At 38.9% G+C, this 22,072-nt stretch overlaps 1 protein-coding gene across 1 annotated transcript in view; it reads left to right on the top strand.

Moving 5' to 3' along the window:
* The first annotated feature begins 8,947 nt into the window (after positions 1–8,947).
* The window catches only part of C2H3orf85 (chromosome 2 C3orf85 homolog), a 28,527-nt gene continuing 15,402 nt past the window's right edge, over positions 8,948–22,072 (top strand). Inside the window, exons 1-3 of the mRNA XM_072133108.1 lie at positions 8,948–9,075; positions 10,764–10,897; positions 18,310–18,401. Of these exons, the coding sequence (XP_071989209.1) occupies positions 9,030–9,075; positions 10,764–10,897; positions 18,310–18,401 (272 nt within the window). The 5' untranslated portion in view covers positions 8,948–9,029. The remainder of the gene's footprint in view (positions 9,076–10,763; positions 10,898–18,309; positions 18,402–22,072) is intronic.

Genomic DNA, 22,072 nt, shown 5'->3' with positions numbered 1-22,072 from the left:
ACGTAGTCAGGGGGTCTCAAGAGTTACCAGGGCTGTATAGGTATGAGTATATGTGACAATGGTCACAAGAGCTTACAATCTATGAGGGGGAGGGGACAGGAGGTTACAATGCTTGTACAATGGTCACAAGAGCTTACAATCTATGAGGTGAAGGGGACAGGAGGTTACAATGCTTGTACAATGGTCACAAGAGCTTAAAATCTATGAGAAGGAGGAGGACACAGGGTGACAATGCTTGTATAATGGCCACAAGAGCGTACAATCTATGAGGAGGAGGACACAGGGTGACAATGCTTGTACAATGGTCACAAGAGCTTACAATCTATGAGAAGGAGGACAACACAGGGTGACAGTGCTTGTACAATGGCCACAAGAGCTTACAATCTATGAGGAGGAGGAGGACACAGGGTGACAATGCTTGTACAATGGCCACAAGAGCTTACAATTTATGAGGAGGAGGACGACACAGGGTGACAATGCTTGTACAATGGTCACAAGAGCTTACAATCTATGAGGGGAAGGGGACAGGAGGTTACAATGCTTGTACGATGGTCACAAGAGCTTAAAATCTATGAGAAGGAGGAGGACACAGGGTGACAATGCTTGTATAATGGCCACAAGAGCTTACAATCTATGAGGAGGAGGAGGACACAGGGTGACAATGCTTGTACAATGGTCGCAAGAGCTTGCATTGCAATCTATGAGAAGGAGGACGACACAGGGTGACAGTGCTTGTACAATGGCCACAAGAGCTTACAATCTATGAGGAGGAGGAGGACACAGGGTGACAATGCTTGTACAATGGCCACAAGAGCTTACAATCTATGAGGAGGAGGAGGACACAGGGCGACAATGCTTATACAATGGTCACAAGAGCTTACAATCTAGGAGGAGGAGGGGCACTGGCGGTGACAATGCTTGTACAATGGCCACGAGAGCGTACAACCTATGAGGAGGAGACACAGTATGTGACAGTGCTTGTACAATGGTCACAAGAGCTTACAATCTATGAGGAGGAGGACACAGGAGGTGTCAATGCTTGTACAATTGCCACGAGAGCATACAACCTATGAGGAGGAGACACAGGAGGTGACAGTGCTTGTACAATGGTCACAAGAGCTTGCAATCTATGAGGAGGAGGGGCACTGGTGGTGACAATGCTTGAACAATGGTCACAGGAGCTTACAATCTTTGAGGAGGGGAAGACACACGATGTGACAGTGCTTGTACAATGGTCACAAGAGCTTACACTCTATGAGGAGGAGGATGACACAAGAGGTGACAGTGCTTGTACAATGGTCACAAGAGCTTATAATCTATGAAGAGGAGACACAGGATGTGACAGTGCTTGTACAATGAACACAAGAGCTTACAGTCTATGAGGAGGAGGACACAGGAGGTGACAGCGCTTGTACAATGGTCACAAGACCTTACACTCTATGAGGAGGAGGAGGACACAAGAGATGACATAGACTGTAAGCTCCTGTGACCTTCCTTGTACAAGCACTGTTTGGGAATTGTTCAGTTTCACACACCTGTGAGAGCAGCACAGCAGGCACAGGAGCAGAGACTGAAGTACTGGTCACATCTCCTGTCCCCTCAGTGTTATCTGATGCCCCTGCAGCAGGAGCAGCTGGGACTCTGGGAGAAGATAGTGACCTGTCAGGCATCAGTCACAGTGAGAGCTCCATGCTGAGGGGGCGTGGCTTCTGCTTCCCTTCATCAGATTCCCTGGAAGTGTATGTCACAGTGAGTGGGTGCACTACAGGCAGCAGCTGTGTGTGGAGCCGAGCTCAGAGCAGTGTGCTGCTAGAGCCGAGCTCAGCACTGCGACTGCGCTTACTGCCATGTGCCGTCCTCCATTCCCTCCTGCAGTGGAGGGCTGAGACACCGGCACACATCTACATTCGGACTATAAGACGCACCACTGTTTTTTCCCCATCTTCTGGGGAAAAAATGTGCGTCTTATAGTCCAAAAAATACGGTATATGTCTTCAAAAAAAGGTTCAATTACAGTCGCTGTCAGTTCATCCATATCAGAGTGGGTTCAGGAGATGCTGGTTCTTTCTTGCATGGAGGACTTGGCAGCGGGGATGTCACATGCCCGCAAGAGGTACTTACGTGTGTGGGGCTCATGGATGGTGTTTAAAGGAAACCTACCACCATGGATCTACCTATCTCTACCTATCCTCCTACCTAGATACCTTAAGCGTGCAGCTCCTCACTCGTCCACAAAGTCGGAGTTCTGCCCACGCACAGAACGCAGGCCAGCAGCTGCATGATCTCGGCCCTAAAGCCAGAGCTACTGTGCAGATATGAAGATATCTGGGTAGGAGGATCAAAGAGGCAACTGGGGCGTGGATAAGCTCCAGCTACTCCACACCCCAGCAGCCTCTATAGAAAATTTGCATATTACCCTGATAAAAGATTACAAAAGATAGAGTGGAGTAAAGGATTAGCCCTAAAAAGGGCTATCCTTAGATATATGTTTGATGCACCTATCACCGGATCTACCTTTATAGGTAGATCCGTGGTGGTATTTTTCCTTTAGGGAGTCTCAGGACTTCAGGAACCTGGTTGGGGGCTAGGCAGCATGGTGTACCTATGTGTCTCTGACTCCCTATCCTTTATCTGCATGTTATTTTCCCTTCGGTTGGATTCCCTCTTCATCCTTTCTTAGTTACTCTCCACATCTTATTTTCTCTTCTTGTCCTTGCCACTAACTTCTGCTTACGTTTCCTATTGGTAGAAGACACTAGGGCAGTGGTGGTGAACCTATGGCACGGGTTCCAGAGGTAGCACTCAAAGCCCTTTCTGGGGGCACCCAGGCCTTCACACCAACTCAGAGTTTGCAAGCTAAGACTCAAGGCTTTCTCCTGTAATCCAATACAGCCCAGGAGCCGAGCTCAGCGCTATTTTAAAGCAACATCCTTGGCTGCCAGGACTACAAGATAAGCGAGAAGTTGTGGATAGAGATGGATTGTCATTGGAGCTCCTGCTCTGGGCCCCCTGATTCTTCCTCTTCAGGGGACACTGGAGGGAAGCTACAATCCAAATTTCTCCATCTTTCTATTGTATTGTTGACGCCAATACGATTAAAACCTGTGATACAGCAGGGATCAAAAAGTTACTGCTTAAATTGTCATGTTGGCGTTTTGCAACATATAAGTGGGTTTCGGTTGTAGCTTGGGCACTCTGTCTCCAAAAGGTTCGCCATCACTGCACTAGGGCATCAGTTATTGCTGTTTCTTCATATGTGTTACATTACAATTGCTGGTTTATCTTAGGTACGGGAGGGAAATAACTGTTTTAGCTCAGTGGAAGAGATGGTTCTATCTTTCTTCTCCATTGGCGGCATTGCGCGCCATGATGTATATACGTTTTCCCATATCTCTGATCCCATATCTCTGAGTTGTATGGATGTACTATTTTTTATGTTTACCGTAGTGTATTTTCAATAAATGGATTCAACCAAATAATTAGCTCAATGGGGAAAAGAAAACTACAGAAAATAATAATGGCACTGAAAATGTTTTCTTGCTTTCCAAGGTTAACCTCTTTACTGTTTACCTCTTTAATTAGCATTTTGCTTATCACTAACGAAATGACTTACTAAGGCAATTTATCTGTATGGGATAAAAAATAAAGTCTGGCTTTAACATCACTGTTTCATGGTTGATTGCACAGCTGATTTAATAATAAAAATGCCATAATATGGCTTGCAAGATGGAAAAAATCTTTTTGGGTCCCTTCACAGCATAGATTTTAGCTCCAAATGCCTATAGGTAACGCTGAAAACCATCAAAATCGGGAGGAGATGTCCTTAAATATGTTCCTTAATTGGTCCACTAGTGTTCACTTGAGCTGGTCACAAAACTAGTAGACATTCCGTGAGTCACTCCAATTTATTACTGGTCTGCTTAACATCCAGTCAACCCAAACAAGGCAATTAGGAAGACCTGTCATTCTGAATTGTGCATCACAGAAGCTCTTAAGCATCTTAAAGTCCATACATCTTTGAAGCGGGGGATGGGGATGTATTTTAGTTTTGGAATTTTTCTCTGCTCCCCTCTTCACATCCTTACAATAATCATAGCCTAAAAAATTTTATTGTGAAGGAGTATCCATGCATATTAAACCATGGACACTTACTCATAGATGATCTTATATTTGTTCGTCCATGGCCTCCTTCCTTCTAAAAAAACATTTAAAATCATGGGGGTGTTTCTATAGTTCTTCTGTGCTGTAGATTCACTTTCTGTTTGACTATCCTACCTTCTCTTCTGCTCCCTCAGCACTCCCCCCTCCCTATGCCTGATGTAATCTCACTGCACTAGAGGAAGTTTCAGCACACAGTGGAGAGGGACAACTCTTGCACACAGCCAGCAAATCTGCAGCACGGAGGGACTCTGGTAACACCCCCAGGAGCCATCAGGCTGATTAGCATAATTTCAATTGTTGATTTTAGAAGGCAGGGGGCTATGGATAACAAATATAAGAAGATTACCACATTTACTGTGCCCGGATCTATTTTACCATGTAAGGAGCTGTATGAGGGCTTGTTTTCGGCGCAACAAACTGCATTTCATATTGATGGTATTTAATATTCCATACCGTGCACTAGGTATTGGGGAAAAAATTCCAAATGTAGTGAAAGTGGTGAAAAAATGCATTTGCACTGTTTTCTTGTGGGCGTGGATTTTACGGCTTTCACTGAGCACCCCAAATGATATGTCTGCTTTATTTTTTGAGTTGGTATGATAACAAGGATACCAAATTTATACAGGTTTTAAAATGTTTTCATACATTTACAAAAATTAAAACCTACTGTACAAAAAAAACCTCTTTATTCTGCCATCTTCTGGCGCAAATAGCTTTTTCATACTTCGGTGTACAGAGCTGTGTGTGGTGGCATTTTTTGCAACTTTTGATGACATTTCGAATGCTACCATTTTTAGGACTGTACGGACTTTTTATCAATTTTTATAGATTCTTTTATATTTTTCAAAATAGCAAAAACGTGGCATTTTTGACTTTGGACGCTATTTTCCGTTACGGGCTTAAAGAGAACCGTCATGCAAAATAACCCCCCTAAACTAAATATATTTTCATAAACTGAGAGCATTGACTCTATCCCTTCATTGTCCCTCTACATGCCTGTAAACCTAAGCAATGAGGTCCTAAAGCTGTATGCAAATGACCTGTGAAATGTCCAATGAAGCATTAGCATATTCAAGCTGTCCACCTTATTCATGAGTGGGAGGCACAGCCACACCCCCAGTGCATGACTGACAGCCTGTATAATGATGTGAGGCTGTATAATGATGTGCTTCTTGGTGCTGGTGGCCACACCCCCTGCAGCCTGTGTGTGTGTTTAGGAGAGATACAGCAGCTCCAGGCAGCCATGTTACAGCAGAACATGTCAGATTCATGTGTAGCTGATGTCTGTGTCTCTCACCTGTATATTAGGAGGATGCAGCATGTCAGCAGATGCAGCACACACACTAGCAATGCTTTACTATACATTACACACAGACATGAGTAGGGGGAGGAGAGGGGTAACAGGAGGAATGAATAATGTATGAAATAACTAGATAAAGGGTGGGATGGGATCCTTGTGAGCTGCTCCAACAGGTAGTAGTGACAGGACAAGTGACACAGACCTGATGACAGGTGTCCTTTAAATGCTGAGAAAAAACATTATTATATTTTTATACATCAGACATTTGGGGACACAGCAATGCCTAACATGTTTATGATTTTTACTGTTTATTTATATTTATATCAGTTCTAGCGAAACTAGGTTGTTTGATTGATCCTACCATATACTGCCATACTACAATATGGCACTATATGGGGATTTTACACATCATCATGGGAGCAACAATCCGACTGCAAGGGGCGGGTGGCGGCGCTAGAGTGCAGGGTGCATAGAGAGACAGAGATCTCAGCTGCACGGCTGTCACACAGAAATCCAAGACAGCGTCCCTGAGCCTAAGTCAGAAGTTACAGAGTTGTGTCTAGGGCAACTGAAATTGTGTACACCAGGACTGATAGTGACAGGTTGGAGTTATATCTGTGAAATAATGTATTTTTGTTAATAACAGTAAATTAGAGAATGTGTTATTGTGTTATCCTGAGTACATTTAAGAAACTTGTCTTCATGGGAATACACCTTTAATGCTGCCGGCAGCTTTTTCAGTGGTGATGGATGAGTTAACACCGATCGATGCTAGCATCAGTAAGGGATGTGTGTTGCCGGAGTTGGTGAGCTTGTGTGTTGTCAATGAGGGATGCTTGGATACGAGTGGGGGAGCGGCATGTGTTGTTAGAGAGGGGGAGCTTATGTGTTTTTTAATCGGATAGGAGGGAGTTTGGATGTTACCATTGGTGTAGGGGTGGGATCACAGGTATGATTGGGGAGAAATTATTAAATTTATATTATTATTCTCCCCAATCATACCTGTGATCCCTTTCTTAATCTTTTTGTATTTTTGGGGTATTATATCAAATCTCGCTCCTCAGTGACTTCATTGGTGTAGGGGTGTATGTGTTTTCAGAAGAGAATGGCTTGTGGGTTAAGATTCCAAATTATATATATACACACACAGTGGTTACAGAAAGTATTCAGACCCCTTTGTTTTTCCCGATTTGTTTTATTGCATCCAATTGGTAAGATCCAAAAAGTTATTTTTTTGCTCATTAATGTACACTCTGCACCACATCTTGACAGAAAAGAATAGAAATAATTCAGAAAATTTTCCAACCTCCGAATGATCTGCACCGTAACAGAAAATAGCCCTCTCCATAGCCGATAAGTCTTTAATGCATATTGCAGCAAAGGCTTACTGTAACACCTGCGGCCGGCGCTAGCACGGAATCGCGGGTGTTAACCCGCAAATCGTCGCTGAGGATCTTCGCTCCCCGTGACATCATCAGGGAGCGGTGATCCATCGCCATGACAGCGCCTGGTCTTCCACAGACCCGAGGCTGCCTTGGTTTAACCCTTTCATTACAATATGCGATCAGCACATTGTAATGAATGAGGAGGGAAATCCCCATATTATATCAGTATATGATAGGATCGATCAGACAACCTAGGGTTAAAGTACCCTAGGGAGTCTGAAAATTAGTAATAAAAAAAGTTTAAAGAACAAATTATAATAAAAAACTTAAAAAATAAAATCACCCCCCTTTCCCTAGAACTGATATAAAAATAATCAGTAAAAATCATAAACACATTAGATATCAAAATATAATAACGTTTTTTCACTGCGTTTAACCCAGTAACGTAAAATAGCGCCCAAAGTCAAAAATGCCACTTTTTTACCATTTTGAAAAATATTAAAAATTCAATAAAAAGTGATCAAAAGGTTGTACAATCTTTAAAATGAATGCAATGAAAACGCCATCAAATGTTGCAAAAAATTACACCACTCACAGGTCCATACACCAAAGTATAAAAAAGTTATTAGAGCCAGAAGATGGCAAAATATTTTTTTTTTGTACAGGAGGTTTTAATTTTTGTAAATGTATGAAAACCTTATAAAACCTATACAAATTTGTTATCCCCACCGCCAGACAGTGAGCGAGACTACCTTCATACAGTGAAAAATACAGCCATACAGTGAGGAACACTACCACCACACAGTGAGGAACAGTACTGCCATGTTCCTTTCTTCCCAGAGTTCTCTGAGCCATGTAGCAAATTGTGCTCGCGGCCATTTTGCTAATAAAGGGGGAAAACATTTTTTTTTTAAGGAAATTCGAAATTCGTTCCAACGAATCACCATAAACTTTGGATTCGTGAATCGAATCGAAGTTTTCCTGAAATTGTAAACGAATTTAGAATCGTCAGAATTGATTCGTCCATCTCTAGACACAGCAAATGAAATCTATTTCAGTATGTTACTGTGGGGTGCATTTTATTTAACCCCTAAATATAAAAAATTAGGTCTAAAGCATCATTACTTCAGACAAAAATACAAATTTTCAAGTCCATGAAACACTTTTGAAACACTATGAAAACATTTTTCCTTTGTCGCCATATTCTGTTGTCAAGAACTTTTCTAACTGCGGGGTACCAACTAAGATTTGCTGCTGTGAAGTGAAACCTTTAAAAAATTTTGCAACATTTTTTGGAAAAAATATAAATATACATATAAAAAAAACAACCAAACTCAAATGCCAAATTTTGCATCTTCTAATCAAACCCCATAAATAGGAGCAAATTTATGGAATAAAGTTAATGAACTGAACTGTGTTCTGAAAAACAATTACAGGCAGTCCCCAGGTTACATAATTACAGGGTCTGTAGGTTTGTTCTTAAGTTGAATTTGTATGTAAGTCAGAACTGTATATTTTATCATTGTAATCCCAGCCAGAACTTTTTTGGTCTCTGTGACAATTAGATTTTAAAAATGTTGGGTTGTCATAAGAACCAGGATTAACAATAAAGCTTCATTACAGACACCTGTGATAACTGTTATAGCTGATTACTGTAGCCTAAGGCTAAAGTACAGTAAATTACCAATATCCAGTGGTCCGTTTGTAACTAGAGGTATGTAAGTTTGTATGTAAGTCGAGTGTTCTTAAGTAGGGGACCGCCTGTACTTAAAATTACCAGGGTAAGTAAGTGGTTATCGAATATTTTGTAGGTTGGTCTTGATGGACCAATTTTTTTTTTCAAAGTTATTAATCTCTGATACTAGGCCAGATTTAGTCAGTGTGGGAGGTTAACATAGAAAAAAAATTCAACGTATTTGCAGGTAAGTGTTTAAAAATTTTGTGATTATATGTAAAAACAGGGAATATGGACATTCAATTACTCCATACTTGATATTGTATCTTTCAAATTTCCAGCGTGGCATCCTAGTGATCAATGGGGTAAAGTACAAACTAGGCTGGGCAATTTCATTCTACAGGAATCTAGATCCATGTTAATCAGTACACAGTCTGAACACTCAAAGGTCACAGAAAGTGAGTGACGGAAGAAAAATCTTTATCATAATAGTGTCACTTGATTTGCAATGGGTCGTCTGGTCATTCTCCTTCAAATCTTAATATTAATACAAGGTAAGTACATATTTTTATGTTTAACTCTTTAAGAAACAGGCCATAACAGACCTGAGAACTTCCAGTCTTTAAAAATTTTATTTAGTATTTTTCTGTTTACAGAGCTCTAGGAGAGCTTGCCTGTACTCTCTATTGATGGCATTTCATATTCCGTGCTGGTTACTGGGAACCTGGAATATATTATATATTAATATATTATATAGATTATATGTTAATATAAAAAAATTAACAATTTTGAACAAATTTTTGCAGCTTTCACTGTGCACTACACTGATCCAAGGAATAAAGTAGAGGTCTGATCACATGAATAACACATTTATATAGGTTTTAATACAAATTAATTGATTTTAAAAATATAAACCTTTTAAAAAAAATCTCATTTCACCTGATTCTGACACCAATAACTATATATATTTCTAGCCAAATGTGAGTGATTTCAATTTTTATGTTTTTTTTCTTGTGCTTTATTGCTTCCTGCCCTATATTGCAACAGTATGTGGGCTCTGTTATCAATAGTTTTAGAATAGAAAAAAGCTAATATGGTACACACTTTGCATGCTGTGTTCTCATATATATGTCTTAAACTTTCAAATTCATTTAACATATTATCAGACTCATTTTTGGCATTATGACTCGGGATGAGTGAACTCTAACAACAATGTGTGGGTCCCCGACCCCAAAGCCAGATGCAACCATAAGTGTGATTTCAGCATTCGGCTAATCACTGCCAGTAACACCAGTGATCAGTGCTGGCATTGACTGCAGATTTTAACCTCTTAAATGCTGATGACAAAAATTGCAAAGAGTGGTTGAGAAGGGTGATATAGTAAAGGTGAGCTGATATTACAATATTATAGATTATAATATGCTCACCTAGAGGAGTTGTGCACGACATAAGGGTGTGGGTAATAATGAGTGGAAGAGGTTTGGTGCACACCAACTAGAATTCCAGTTTGTCAATAAATTGTGGATAACTTTATTAAAAGGTTTGTTGTATCAGACAGAACCACAACCTGTTTCGGGGTTATAACATACCCCTTTTCAAGTGGAAAAGTTTTTGTTCTGTGAACAAATAAGACCATTGAGCAGGACAATGTAATCAAGAATTAATCAATTAATAGAGTCATAAAATTAATAGAGGAAGTGTAGTTTATTAGGTAAATAAATAAATAGATAAAAATGCAGGAAATTCTATAATTATATTTATATTCATGAAAAGTATATAAATCTATACAATATAATACACATGAATGGATATATAAATATTTTGTATATATATTAGACATTGAATCATAAAAGTCATCAAATCATTTAACATAGGGAAATTCATCAGACATGTGCAAAATAATGAATAGGCGTTTTGCAGACCAATGGAATAGGCATTTTGCAGTTCTATTGTGTGCGCCAAACCTCTTCCAATCCTCATAAAATCCATTTAAATGCTGGTGATGCTCAAGCACATGCACTGCGGGTAATTAAATTCATTTAAATGCCAGCCACAAACACAGGTGTTCAGGTTTGGGTCTGGGTGCTTGAAAGTTTTAGCCAAACCCGCCAAACTCCACCAGATCCATTCATCCCCAACTATGACTATCGCTTGTTTTCTGTGGAAAAAAGCAGCACTTGTTCTAGTTGTTTATATTTTTATTTATATATGTATATAAATTGATTGTTTTTTCAATATACAGGTATTGTAGGGGCCTCACTTTTTTCTGAAGAAGCTACAAACCAGTTTTTAAGGCTCAAAAGACAAGCATTCTCAAGACATTTTTGGGAACCTGCTCCCTCAGAAAGCTCATGGACATCCACAATTACAGACCAGGTATATTGTGCATGTGATTTACAGTATTTCTAGTAATTTCCTTTTTAATTCCAAAATAATTTTTAAAATTGTGAAATTTTTTTAATGTTTACCCCTTAGAAAAAACCTGGTTTTGAACTTTAAGTGCAAGCATTTCCTTTTACCATATAACTATTGTTGCCATCCGAAGTCTGTTATCATACTAAAGGAAACCTTCTTTTAAAATTCAGCATGATAAACCAGGGAAACTTACATACCGCAATGTTACTGCTATAATCTTATATTTGTTATCCATGGCCTCCTTCCTTCTTGTTTCGACAAATGTTTTATTGTTTCAAACTTAAATAATGCCTTACAATAGGACAAGGCTAGAGGATCGCCTAGCACAGGATGATACCATGTATAAGTATAACAAATATACACCCAGATAATATTAAGATGTCAAAACAATAAAACACAGGGGGGATAGGGCGATCACCCAGGCGTTACATCCCCAAAAGTGACAGTCTGAAAGATGCGGGTAAAGGCTAGCCAAACGATCAGGTCCTGTGTGACAGCCTCAAAGAGTTCTCAGTCAAAAACACCTGGTGGCTACTTTTTACCAAAGTATTACAGCAACTAAAATAAACTAGTTGCCTAAGTACACCTACCAATGTTCCATGAAACGATATTTGTCATCAGGGGAGGTGCATTAAATATTGAATATAGACATGATATAATTTTGACCAAAATGGTTGTTCAAGCAAATGCTTTCAGAGACTGTAGAAGAATTTGACTCCAGACTTAAAATTATGGGTTACGTGTAATGCAGCATTTGTCCAAGGTGAAAATGTTCAGAGGCAGGTACCTCATATTTAATAACAATGTCATCAAAAGATAAGAATTTGCCTTCGGACAATAGATGTCGTAGCTGGAAAACACCTTTGGCTATCCACCATCTAAAGGCCTAGTTCTTACCCTGGTATTAAAATGGATTGCAGGAGAGGGATGACAGTGGTAAAGGGTTTGATTGTAACTTGTATTAGAATCTGAGTGAACACCAAAGTTTTAATGAATGTAGTAAAAAGGGGGGATATGGTGTTTAATGAATCAGGTAATGGACCTGTGAACCAGAAAAGGCTTGGAAGAGTTAATGGATTTAGCAGTTGAGATTTTAAAGAGATCCATCTAGGAGCATTCTTGCTAGCAGAGATAGTAGCAAATTGGGATACATGTGTGGCCTGTTAATACAGTGCAAAATTTTGGAGAGACATTTCACACATGCGTTTGTCTAAACAGGGTGGACAAAGCTTTACTCCATACTCTCTTGTTATTCCATATGATATTGGATACATACTAGGCTGCATTCACACTGCCGTTGCCCGCCGTACCGTAGCACGGCAGGCAACGGCGGCACGCGGAGTGAGGAGGAGTAGGTGAGCGCAGCTCACCCCGCCCCTCTCCATAGGAACATATGGTGCACGGTGCCGTTGGGCGATGTGCGCCCATTGCCGTCTATGGGGGGGGGGGGGCGTATATCGGCCGTATATACATCGGCTATATATATGTCCCCCATATGGCAGTGTGAATGTAGCCTTAGTAGGTGTATTTGAATGTCTTAAACGTGGCTTATAAAGAAAGGGATAAAAATAATATTCTTAATATAGCGCCATCATATTCTGTTGTGCTTTACAACTCATAGGAGAAATATACAAAAATGCTGCTGCATGAACCAGCCATCAGCCGCCATTCTATATACAGAGTCCAGAGTCAATAGGACTGCAAATAAAACTGTAGCTCGGTATCTCGTGTTTGCAAGAAAACATACAGGAAGAGTACACAAGATGGGTTAGCAAAGAGAGAGTTGAAATTTCATGCAGTTGGCGAGTGTGGAAGGCTATCCAAAAGAAAGTATGAAAAAGACAGAAGACGGCAAAATGAAGAATTTTTTTTGTACATGAGGTATTAATTTTTGTAAATGTATTAAAACATTATAAAACCTATACAAATTTGGCTTCCCCGTGATCGTAGTGACCAAATGAAGTAAACCTGTCATTTGGGGCGCACAGTGAAAGCCATAAAATCAAAGCCCACAAGAAATGGCAGAAATGTTTTTTTTCATCATTTTCACTACCGCACAGAATATTAAATACAACCACTATGAAGTGCAATTTGTTATGCAAAAATCAAGCCCATACACAGCTCTTTACATGGAAAAATCAAAAAGTTATAGATTTTTGAAGATGGGGAGTGAAAAATAAAGACACAAAAATGAAAAAGGGCCTGGTCCTTAAAGGGGTATTCTCGTCTTGGCATTCACATTCTGTTTCATTAATTCGCCATAGATAAACATTTCTTCAATTAGATGTTATTAAAAAAAATTACCTGTAAATGTAGTCATAAGGTCCCTTAGAAAAGAGACTGACTCCTCAGATACGGCCACCTCTGCTGGAGTGATTATATGAAATCTCCGGGAGTTACTGCAGGTCCCCCAGCCATCCTCTGGTAATGATTGCAGAATCCAGGTGGTCAGACAGGACTCAATAGCACATGTCCGGCTACGGCTACCAAAATGTGAGGTGGTCGTATCCGAGGAAGCTATCTCGTTTCTAAGGGACAACATGAATACATTGATGAGAAATTATCACACAGGAACATTTTTTTAATAACATCCAATTGAAGAAATGTTTACATATGGCAAATGAATGATTAAATGTAAATGCCCAGATGGGAATACCCCTTTAAGGGGTTAAAGCCCTGAATGTTTGGATTAGCATGGAGGGCTCCACTAATGGTTCCATAGCCAAGGCAAATAAGATGGGGGATAGGGGATATCCTTAGCTGGTGCCGCCAGTGATACAAATAGGTTCTGGTCTAATCATAAATAGTTTAAGGTAGGCTACTGCTTGGTCATAAAGCAATTAAAGAGTGGTAATAAAGTTGGGAGGGAATTGAAACCATTCTAGCACTCTAAATAGGTATGGCCTTAGCTCCTTATCACCGACTCTTGTTTTCAGCTTTATGACTCGATTTTTAAAATTTGACATATGAACTTCGGAACCCTTTAACAAATCTGGTTGATTTTGAGATTGTTTTCTCGTGACACATTGTACTTCATGTTAGTTATAAAATTTAAGTGATACGTTTTGTGCTTCCTTCTGAAAAAAAAATGAAAATTTGGCAAAAGCTCTTCATTTTTTAAAGTATGGAATGTACTGTTTTCCAGGCAGATAGTTAAATTACCCAAAAATCTAGATAACTAACATTTCCGGAATGTCTGCTTTATGTTGCAATGATATTTTATTCATCCTCTAATCTTTGTAGCATGTTATGAGGTGCAGAACTTTAGGTGCAATTTTTCATGAAAATTGCCAAAACTCAGCTGTCAAGTGACTTTAAAAGGCCTAAATAATAGTAAAACCCCATAAATTAAAACACTATATAAACCACATACTTCTGTGTATGTAAAACAACTTTGATCAAGTCTATTTACCCTTTAAGTGTTTCACACCGGTTAAAACAAAATGGAAGTGCGATTTAGAAACTGACACTTTAATAATGAATTAAATGATGAAATACTCTGCAAACTTTGATGCCTAATTTCTACTGTTTGTACCAAAACCCCATATGAGGTGGTAAACTGCTGCATGGGCACACGGCATGGCATAGAATGGAAGCAATGCCATCTAAAGGAAATGTGTATTGTCGCATCGTATATAATTTTTATTTTTTTGGTAATGCGAACATATGAGCGCGTATTATTTGCGGGGCGAGATACAATTCAAATGAGATTTTGTTAACTATTTCAGGGGGGACACAAACAAAATCATCCATTTTTATTTTGGATTTTTACCACTTTCATTTTCCCCCGCTCGCTATAACCTAAAAAAATATCTTATCTTTATTCTCTGGTTCACCACGACTACCTTGATAGCACATATATATAGTTTTTCTTATCTTGCTGAATTTTACTGAGCAAAATCAATATAGGAGAAAATCATATTTTTTTACCATCAACTTTTCAGGGGCATAATTTCTGTTGACAGATCTGGTTGAGGGCTTATTTTTTCATATTAGGGCGCGTAACTTTTTTTGATCACTTTTAAGAAGATCTTTTGTGAGGAAATTAAAAATTGTATATTACAGGAAGTTGTTTTTGTTTTTTTTTTTACGTTGTTCACCAAGCGGGTTCAACACTAATTTAGATTTATTGTACCGATTAATATGGACACCAATTATGTAAATGTTTTTGTGTTTTATATACTTTTATTTGGATTTCACAGGTAACTTGGGTGATTAGGGAACTTTTTTTTATTTATTTAGTTATTATTTTTACATTTTATAATTCCAGACTTTGGCTTAAACAAGTGTTCATCCGATCGCTTGTTTAAACCCTTACTGACATGACCTGAAAAGGCTCTAGTGACCAGGGCAATTTTCATGCACGACGGTTTAACCCCTTAACGACCTGGCCCTTTTTTGTTTTTTCATTTCCATTTTTCACTCTTCACCTTCAAAAATCTAAAACTTTTTTTACTTTTACACGTAAAGAGCTGTGTGATGGCTTGTTTTCTCCGTAACAAACTGCACTTCATAGTGATGGAATTGAATATTCCATGCAGTGTACTGGGAAGCAGGAAAATAATTCCAAATGCAGTGAAAATGGTGAAAAAAATGCATTTTCACAGTTTTCTTGTGGGCTTGGATTTTACGGCTTTCACTGTGTGCCCCAAATGACATTGTTCTTTGCGTCAGTCTGATTACGGGGATACTAAATTTGTATAGGCTTTATAATGTTTTCATACATTTACAACAATTTAAACCTCCTGTACATTATTTTGAGGAGGGAATTACCTTTTGGTCAGTTTTTATAGATTTTTAAAATATTTTACAAAATGGCAAAAAAGTGGCATTTCCGCTTTGGGCATTATTTTACGTTACGGGGTTAAACGCAGTGAAAACCGTTATTATATTTTGATAGATCGGGCATTTTCAGATGCACATTGTAATGAAAGGGTTAAAATGAGACGGGAAGACCCAAAGCTGTCATGGCGATGGATCGCCACTCCTTGATGACATCACGGAGAGTGACGATCCTTGGCAAGATGGCGCCATTGAAGCCACCGGTCGCGGGTGTTACCGGTAAGTCTTTGCTGCAATATGCAGCAAAGACTTATCGGCTATGTAGAGGGCTCAGCCCTCGTGAACCAGTTAAGGTCCATAACATTTTTTTTTGCATACAACCTTGGCGCCAATTTGTCCCCTGGGGACATTTTCCCAGTTTTTTTTTCTTTTTTTCTTTTACAAGTATTCCCCTGTACCTGGGGCATAAGAGCCTCAGTTACACAGGGAACGACCACCTGTCACTGTTGATGCTTATCAGAGCTGTACTGGGTCTAATTAACTAACGAGTCTATAGAGCTGGCGGCAGTGCCAACTCTGCTTCTCTATGCATTGCGCTCCTTCAGTGTGATGCTATGAGGAGTGGAGTGTCTCCCATCTCCCTAGGGTCTCTGGGTTTCTTTGACACCCGGAGACCGCTCGTGCTCCCACAGGTAGCGTGGAACCAGTAAAAACTGCAGCAACGAAATAATTCAGCAGTAGGTCCAAGTGGAGTTAAGCCCCTAGACTGCCTGCCAGGAGGCAGAACCCGGCATCCTCTGGGCACACACCAGACTCAGGGATTGCATCAGTATGGATCATATTGTAAGCTCACAGGGGGAGAGGGGTCCGATCCACGGGGACACACTTGCACGCCGCAGTCATGCTTGACCATGGTGTGTAAGGGTTAAATGCCCGGGATCTCAGTTTTCCCAATCCCAGGTGATGTCCTGCAGCCTTCTTCTGATGCCTTGACGTAGATTTTTATCTAAGTAAAGCTTTGTTATGGAGGAATCGGAGTGGTTCATTTACATAAAATATTGGGTAGAAGGATTGGGAGGTATCCTTTGTAATAAGCTGCAGACTGTCTGGGCCTGGTGATTTTTTTTTTTTTTAAGGGCTTTAACCTTCTCCAAAATCTCCTAGTCTATGATTGTCTTATTGATGAGAGTAGCAAGGTTTTCAAGAAATTATCTAAACCTGCAAAAATCTGGTTGAGAATTAGGGGGTATAAAGATTTTGATACAACCAATGAAAAATGTTCTACATAGCCCTCCACTTCTAAAATCAGCTTTTAATATTATGTTAATAAGCCAGAATGGCTCTGGGGGCTTTACCAGGCTGTTACAATATGCAGTAGCATGTCTGCTCCCTGAGTACCTCCCCCTCCCTCTGCTTGCTGTAATCTCACAGTGGGAGGGGGGGAAGTGCTCCATGCACAGTAAAACAGCCTGTAAAGATGAATAATGGAGATTACCCTGGTAACAACCCCCCAGAACCCTTCTAGCTCGTTAGCATGATTTTAAAAGGAAGAAGACCATGGATAACAAATTGTCACAGTGCCTGGATCTATGATTGAGTGCTCTAGGTTTATCATGCTTGGTTTCAATGTTAATTTTCCTTTAAACAGTCTAAAGATTTACTAAATGTATCAAGTGTGCTTATGCTGGATGATGAATTTAATACATGTAGCATTACATAGTAATAGTCAATCCCTTCCCGATAAGCCAAGAATTCTTGTTCAGCAAGGTGCAAGAAACGTCTTAAACACTGGTACAAATCAGCATTGTGGTACATTTAGCAGATGCCCCCTAATTCAATATGAATAATAACAATATAAAAATTTTGCAGGGTAAGAAGAAAGTTATGAAATACTCTCTTGTACTTTACCATGTGAATGCCCAAATGAACCATCCACCTCTGCTTTACATATTCAGATACCCAAACGCTTCAAGAAGACAATACAAAAATATCTAAAGTAAAAGACAACAAAGTAGTTACTGTGAATTATAGAAAGATGCGGATTCAAGTAATAAAGGTCCTATACTCAAGTATATTCAAGTTGGTCCTATACTTTTTTTTCTTGAAACTGGCAGATAAGACTGTTCACAACTGCATATTTAAAGAAAGCCTTGATGCATTGTTGCCAAACCATGAACACCGCTTGGCCCTAAAATATGCCATTAACCTACAGACAGTATATTAAATATTGGATATAATGTTGGATATGCTTTAGATTTAACACTTCTGTGATACTTTATGCTGTCAAAGTTTATGTTCAACATGAAAGATTTGCTACTTTAATTTTTGCAACTCAATATATAAAAGAGGTTATGCAAGATGTGGGTGAATTTTCACACATTTACTAGTTGATATTTAACCAGTTGATCCATTTAACAGTTGGATTTTACCTAATCCAATCATTATTGTCCCAAGAGATAAAGAAGAGCCAAATGTATTCAGCAGCTCCTTATGATTTCTCAATTATTGGAAATAAAATATCAGATGTTCTTCATATATCAATAAAATAATTGATTGCAAAAACATTAAAACTGATTTTAATTTATTTAAAGGCAAGTGAGATATGGCGGTCAATGGTAAACTCTGTACAACATTACCTAAATCCGGAGTCAGGTCATTCATCTTACACTCCTTCTGAAATTGGGTAAGAATTGTAAATACATGAATGTTAAATGTTTGCTAGGATGTCCCTAATTACTAGCATTTTGGTGGAGGTTTGGCTATTTGTTTACTGCCCTCTCTACCTTGAGTACAGACTCTATGATTTCTTAAGAACATCAAATATTCATGTATATAATAGATTGGACTCGATGGGCCTGCTTCTTTATTCAGCTCTATTTACTTTGATACTTAACAACAATTTATGAGATGCAGTCAACCTTTTCTGTATATAAAAAATAAAAGGGGGATTTATCATATATTTGTTGCTAGAATCGATATGGATTACGCAGCATAATTTGTGATTTTTGTTATAAGCGATTATTGCAGCCTTTTACTAAAAACTGGCTGTGTTGGAAAGGGCTTGGCAACATGAGTATGATATTCAGATTTATGGCTCATTTACCTAATGTCTGAATGTGATCAGTTATTTCAATGGGTAGTATACTGGCTAGTGATGAGTGAAACCGACCTGCACAAATTGGGTCCTTACTGGCACCCACGAACCACGAAGCACTGCTGCTCCGAGTTAACAAAGTGACTTGAAATTTTTCAATTCTGCATTCCCAACCAATAATTGGGTCTAAACATCCAGGTCGCCTTTAACCATACTGAGAGGATGGGATTGTGGTTTTCCCATTGCTTCTTTTATCACAGAGAGAATAACTGGGTCTGAATACCCAAAAGCATCTTTAACTACAGAGAGAGGAAGGTTTTACGGTTTTCCAATTGCTTCTTATACTGCAGAGAGAATAACTGGGTCTGAACACCCAAGAAAAGGTTCTGTTTCACCAGTCTGGCGCATTGCAAATGTGGTGCCAATATACAAAAAAGGATCAACAATTGATCCTGGAAAATACACAATTGTGAGTTTAACTTTGTTTGTGGGGAAAATATTTGAGGGGTATATTAGAAATACTATCCTGGAGTATCTCATTGTATATAACATTATAATACAGCATAAGCATGGGTTTATGAGGGATCAGTCAGACTAATCTGATCAGCTTCTGTGAGGAGGTAAGTTCTAGGGGGAGACTATGGATATTTTATATCTTGACTTTTCTAAGGCATTTCATATAGTGTCGCATAAAAGGTTGGAACAAAAAATGAGACTGCTGGGACTAGGAGAAAATCTGTGTATTTGGATTAGAATTTGGCTTAGTAATAAAAAACAGAGAGTTGTCATTAATGGTTCATTCTCATATTGGATGGAAGTTACCATTAGGGTGCTACAGGAGGCAGTATTGGGCCCCCTTGTTTTTAATAGTTTAATTATTCACCTCATAGAGGGTTTACACAGTCAAGTTTCAATATTTGCAGATGGTACCAAGTTCTGTAAAGTAATTAATACCAAGACCGATAGTATAACATTACAGAGGGATTTGTGAAAGCGGAAGGGTTGGGAGGAGAAATGGCTGATGAGGTTTTATATTGATAAATGTAAGGTTGTGCACTTGGTCCGTGGAAACAAAAATTATAATTATGTTCTAAACAGTTACTTGGGTAAAACTTCAGCAAAAAAAAAAAAAGACTTGGGGGGTATTGGTGGATGGTAAACTTCGTTTTAGTGACCAGAGCCAGGCAGAAGCTAATATAGCAAATTAAATTATGGGATTTATCCAGAGAGGAATAAATTCTCATGATAACTACCTAGTTTTGCCCTTATACAAATTACTGGTCAGACCACACATGGAATATTGTGTAGAGTTTTGCGCACCAGAGTAGAAAAAGGACACAGTACAACTGGAATGGGTGAAGAGGAGAGCAACCAAGTTTATTAGGAGAATGGGGGGACTAGAATACAATGATAGATTACAAAATTTAGGATTATTCAGTTTAGAAAAAGACGGCTGAGTGGAGACCTCATTACGATGTACAAAGGCAGTACAGGGATCTCTCCAAAGATATTTTTATTCCAAGGCCTGAGACCAGTTAAAGAGGAGAGGTGGTTCTACCATTCCCATAGATGGAGATTCTTTACTATAAAACCAGTGAGACTATGGAACTCTCTGCCGCAGGAGTTTGCTATATACTTTGTACTAGTTCAAGAGGGGCCTGGAAACCTTTCTTAAGAACAAAAATATCACAAGTTATGGAAATCTTTTGTTGAATTTTACATGTTGGACTTGATGGACCTATGTCTTTTCCAGCACTATATACTATAACACTATAATAATGGTCATGTCTAAGATTTTAAGCTAAAACAGGAAAATAGATTTTAGCGATTAATTTCAGCTATGGGTTTAGTCACTAAAGGAATGCCTGGTCTTTTAAATACTTTATATGCCATTTAAATTATTTGCCTTGTTGGAAAATATAAATAATTTACAGGATTATCAGTTCCTATGAGCTAAGTGCATAAAATATGTAGATGCTATTTAATTTTCTTTTAGAACTTTCACATACAGTTTCCCTTTGATTCAAAGTAGCCGTCATACTCTGTAATGATAAATAAGGACAGTAAATTTGCAATTAATATTATCATTTTGGAGAAAATCTAGTGTTATAAAACACATGTTCACATATTTTAGGATTTAACATTTTACATTGCTCAAGTTAACTGTAGATAACCTTAATTGACTTTTTACTTCTACTCAGCTACCATATTTTTATTGTATGAGCAGTATACAATAAGATACTGCAACAATGTGTTATCCATTCTTTGTATGTAAATTTCCCACCCATTTGCAATCCACGTTTTAATGTAATTGTAGCATCTGTTCATTTTGAATATAAATCAGGCGAATTCATATTACATAGTAAAAACTGATCTGTATTATGTAAAAACTACCATGTATTATGACATGATAGACATTTTAGAATACATCCTCCATCTCCCCTCAAAAGCACTGTTTTCTTAAGCAAGATGGAAGATGTCACGAACCCGACTCACCGGAGTTCACACACGTGGATACCTACACTATAGAGCCCCAGAATTTAGCCCTTAAGCTCCGCCCACTTCCACAAAATGGCGTCCTTACGCTAAATTTTCTCCACAGAATTTCAGCCCCAGCCAATCCACACTGCCACCACCCACGAGTTACTTACGCAAAGAAGGCCGTAGGCACCTCAACCACACAGACAATGCACCCTGATGATAACTCAGCACATGCACTCACTACTTACACGATATTACAATTATAAATTCACACAGAACATGCAATCGCTTACTACATGAACTATGCTAATAATGACCTCTGGTAACGTGATTCCCTACAGAGACTCAGATTCTTTAAGGCTACAAGCAGAGGCTTATTAAAAGTTTTTAATTTACATAAAAATGCAGTACACTCAAAGAATTAAATTCAGATAAAATGAAAAAAAGATTAAAACAATACACATACGATACTTACAAACAGTAAGGGAAGAGCGAAACAAAAAAAATTCTTGCTAGTGGAATAGGATGAAATTCTTTTGCCCGAGTACAGGACATAAGCATCGATCCAGCCTTCTATTGTGATAGAATCCTCAGACTGAACACTACTATGTGGCTGCTTCATTAATTTAAACCCAGGTGATTTTTGACCCCACCCCTGGCTGTGATGTCACTGTGAGGGGGAGTTTTTCCATCCACCTCCCATCAGTGAGGTACTTTTTGGGTCTGGGTTTTTATCAAAACCCCATAACTTTTGATTGGAAGATGGCACAATTGTGCCA

The sequence above is a fragment of the Engystomops pustulosus genome, chromosome 2 (assembly GCF_040894005.1).
Source record: "Engystomops pustulosus chromosome 2, aEngPut4.maternal, whole genome shotgun sequence".
In the NCBI taxonomy this organism is placed as follows: Eukaryota; Metazoa; Chordata; class Amphibia; order Anura; family Leptodactylidae; genus Engystomops; species Engystomops pustulosus.
Note: the sequence above shows the minus strand (reverse complement) of the source record. Positions and strands in the feature narration are given on the sequence as shown.